Below are 3,160 nucleotides of genomic sequence, written 5' to 3'. Positions count from 1 at the left end.
ACACACACACACACACAAACCCACACACACACACACACACACACACACACACACACACACACACACACACACACACACACACACACACACACACACTAAAATCCTTCAGGGACAACTCTTTGCATTGATATAAACCACTATATAAACTACTACTACTATTATATTTGACTTTCATTATATTAATTTCAGATCATTATCATTTTTGGTATTTCTTTTATCTTTGGCCTTTAAAAGAGGGAAATTGTTCTGAGTTCCTTTTTTTTTCATCTTTGCATTAGATCAGTGTTCCCTGCCTAAATGTGATTTCAGTCATTGGAGGAGGACAACAACTTTATATATTCTCTCTCGGTAATACTCCTATGATCTAAACTCCATTCACCTGCACCTGTCTGTGTGGGGCTGGCACTCCTATCCAGGTCCTGGTTCTGTTCCTGGTCCTGACTCTGTTTGGGTTCAACCTGTCCCTTTAGCAGCTCCAAAGCCTCCGCCAGGTCGGTGCGGTTCCTGAGAACAGAGTATGGACAAGCGGCTCAAAACAGATAACAACAGGGCAGCAGGGTGTGACATGACGCTGCACAGTGTTAGGAGACGGCTTTAAGACGGCCTTAAAAGGAATATTTCATATAACAGTGCAGATTACTTCACCAACTTTAGACGTCAATCCAAAAATAACACATTTTACATCAATTACTCAACTTTTTCTTTTTCTCAAAAGAATCAAAAAATTGAGAAACTTGATGAATTTAAGTAAATGGTGGAACATCAAGAGACCTAGAGTTAGAGTTTATGTGGAAGTTTGTTTGTTTTAAGTAACTTGTGAACCAAGTGAGTGATCATACGACTGGATGACACCTGGGTATTACTGCACAAGTTGGGGGAGAATTTGCAAATAGATGTTTAGATATAGTTTTTTGTTTTTTTTATAATTGAGAAAAAAGTAAGTATAGCTGTGCGTGCAGCCTGAGACATGTGAGACAGTGATACCTGACGATGCACTTCCAGGTGGAGCCGTCCAGGTCGTCCTGCTCCTCTGTGTACAGGCGGATGTTCTGCTCAGGGTCCAGCTGCAGCCAGTACATCAGGCCCTGCTGGTCCCGGCCTATTGGCTGGAGGCGCATCTTCTCTGGGTCCTCCTCATTGATCGCCATCTTGAACTTCAGGTTGTCATCAAACTGACACTCGCATAGATACTGATGGAGAGAAGGTGGAGGACATCAATGTGTTATTGCATTGACTGGAGATGTTTAGACTTTTAGTTACACTTGTTGCATTGACTAAAAACCGGGCATGTCATACTTTTAGGATGCATGACTTGCACTCCATGGACATCTCCTGGTAGCCCTTCTGTTCCAGCTCCCAGGCCCAGGTGCTGTTCAGCTCCTGGCACACCTACAGGAACACACGGTTAGGATGTGGTCAGTAAGGAACACAGGATTTGTTTCATCTCTCAAGTCTCCATCTGTTGACCACTGCAGCAAGGCTCTACAGTTAGGTGGATGCTCAATTTACTTGCATACTGTTTCTGTACAAAATACACATATGTTATCTTCCTATAATAAAACACTCTATCCTTCCTACACAACTACTTTAGTTGTAGGCTGTGGTCACAGGTAAGGAAACTTGAGAGGGATAGTTTAGATGTTTTGAAGTGGGGGTGCATTTACATACAGTAAATGTTGATCTCTTCTTTGGTGAAGCAGACAGGGTACAGGGTTCTACATTTGTGTTTCTTTTCAAGGGCAAGTTTATGAGCTGAAGTGAAAGTGAGTAGTTTGTTGAGTGAGCAAAACTCCAGATGTATTTACTTAGAAGAGACATTTAGTCTTATTTTGCCTTGTCATTTGATTAACCGCTAATAAAGAGATATGTCCAAAAGGGACATCTGAAGGCAAGGGGAAACGGTGAAAAGCACAACATTTCTTATCTTCTGGGCTGGTATTCCTGTCTGCTTCTACAAACTGGGGTCGTTCGGGTCGCATGTTACTCTAGCTAATCTATGACAGAGGATATTTAGCTCATTCAACCCCACTTCAAAACATCTCAGCTATCCCTTTAAGATGCAGCAAGCACCCTCCGGAGACAGCTCCCTCACTGATGGCTGAACCTGTTTAATCATGTCAAGTGGAGTTGTAAAGCTAAACTCTCTCTCTCTCTCTCTCTCCACACACACACACACACACACACACACACACACACACACACACACACACACACACACACACACACACACACACACACACACACACACACACACACACACACACCTTAGCCAGGTATTTCTCCCAGCGGTCAGTCGTCACAGACCTCCCCAGTTTTCTGAGCAGCTTCACGTGGAGCTCCACCAGGGGTTTAGGAACTGGAAAACACACAGGATGATTAGAAACATAATACTGTGCATTTCTTTTATGAGGTATGTAAAACAACCAAGTTCATAACAAAAGACAACTTATTTCATCTTTAACTTGGTTCCGGATTCTAAATACTTCTTATGATGAAAATCCGATTTGTAAAGGCCCGTCCACACAGCGGCGTGCGTTGAAGCTTCAACGCTTCTGCCCATTCACTTTGAATGGGGTGACGTCACGCTTCGCCGAACTGCACTGTGGGGAGCGTAGCTACGCGTTGCTCGCGTCAAAAGTTGAGCAAATGTTCAACTTTTTGGCGCCTCGCAGAAGCTTCAGCCAATGAAATCCCGTTTATTCAAATCTGCCAGTATAAGCGCTAGCCAATCAAACCGCGTGCTGGGAGAGACTACGCAGGTCATTTCCTCATATTCCAAAAAATGGAGGGAAAATTCATTATAGCGGTAGTGAATCACCCGGTGCTGTATGATCAGTCCCTGTTCGTCTACCGGGATACAAACCGGAGGAGCCAGGCATGGAGGGACGTGGCAGAGACAGTGGGTGAAACTGGTAGGTTTTCGCCTGTTTGGGGATTTTATATCCAGTGTACTTCATTTTAACATTGCTATTGCTTTGTATGTCGGGGGCGGGAGATTCATGTGATTGGTTGTTGGTCACGTTGCTCGCAAAAAATCCCCAAGCTTCCGATATGCCCACCGCCAAGCGTCAGCGCACGCCGCTGTTTGGACGGGCCGTAACGGAGCCTACACACGGCGGCGTGCGTTGCCGCTTGCCGGCGGGGGGGCTGAAACTCGACC

The 3,160-nt window shown here is 44.8% G+C and overlaps 1 protein-coding gene across 1 annotated transcript; it reads right to left on the bottom strand.

Annotated features, from left to right (window-relative positions):
- Positions 1-57: 57 nt before the first annotated feature.
- LOC104946006 (remodeling and spacing factor 1-like) lies at positions 58-2,356 on the bottom strand (the record flags this gene model as incomplete). The annotated part of the gene is made up of 4 exons (XM_010772099.1): positions 58-504; positions 985-1,190; positions 1,297-1,389; positions 2,265-2,356. Coding segments are annotated over 4 exons (590 nt in total), but the record flags the coding sequence as incomplete, so codon positions are not given.
- Between the last annotated feature and the right edge of the window lie 804 nt (positions 2,357-3,160).

The sequence above is a fragment of the Notothenia coriiceps genome, unplaced genomic scaffold (assembly GCF_000735185.1).
Source record: "Notothenia coriiceps isolate Sejong01 unplaced genomic scaffold, NC01 NC01_scaffold00000024, whole genome shotgun sequence".
NCBI classification, from domain to species: Eukaryota; Metazoa; Chordata; class Actinopteri; order Perciformes; family Nototheniidae; genus Notothenia; species Notothenia coriiceps.
Note: the sequence above shows the minus strand (reverse complement) of the source record. Positions and strands in the feature narration are given on the sequence as shown.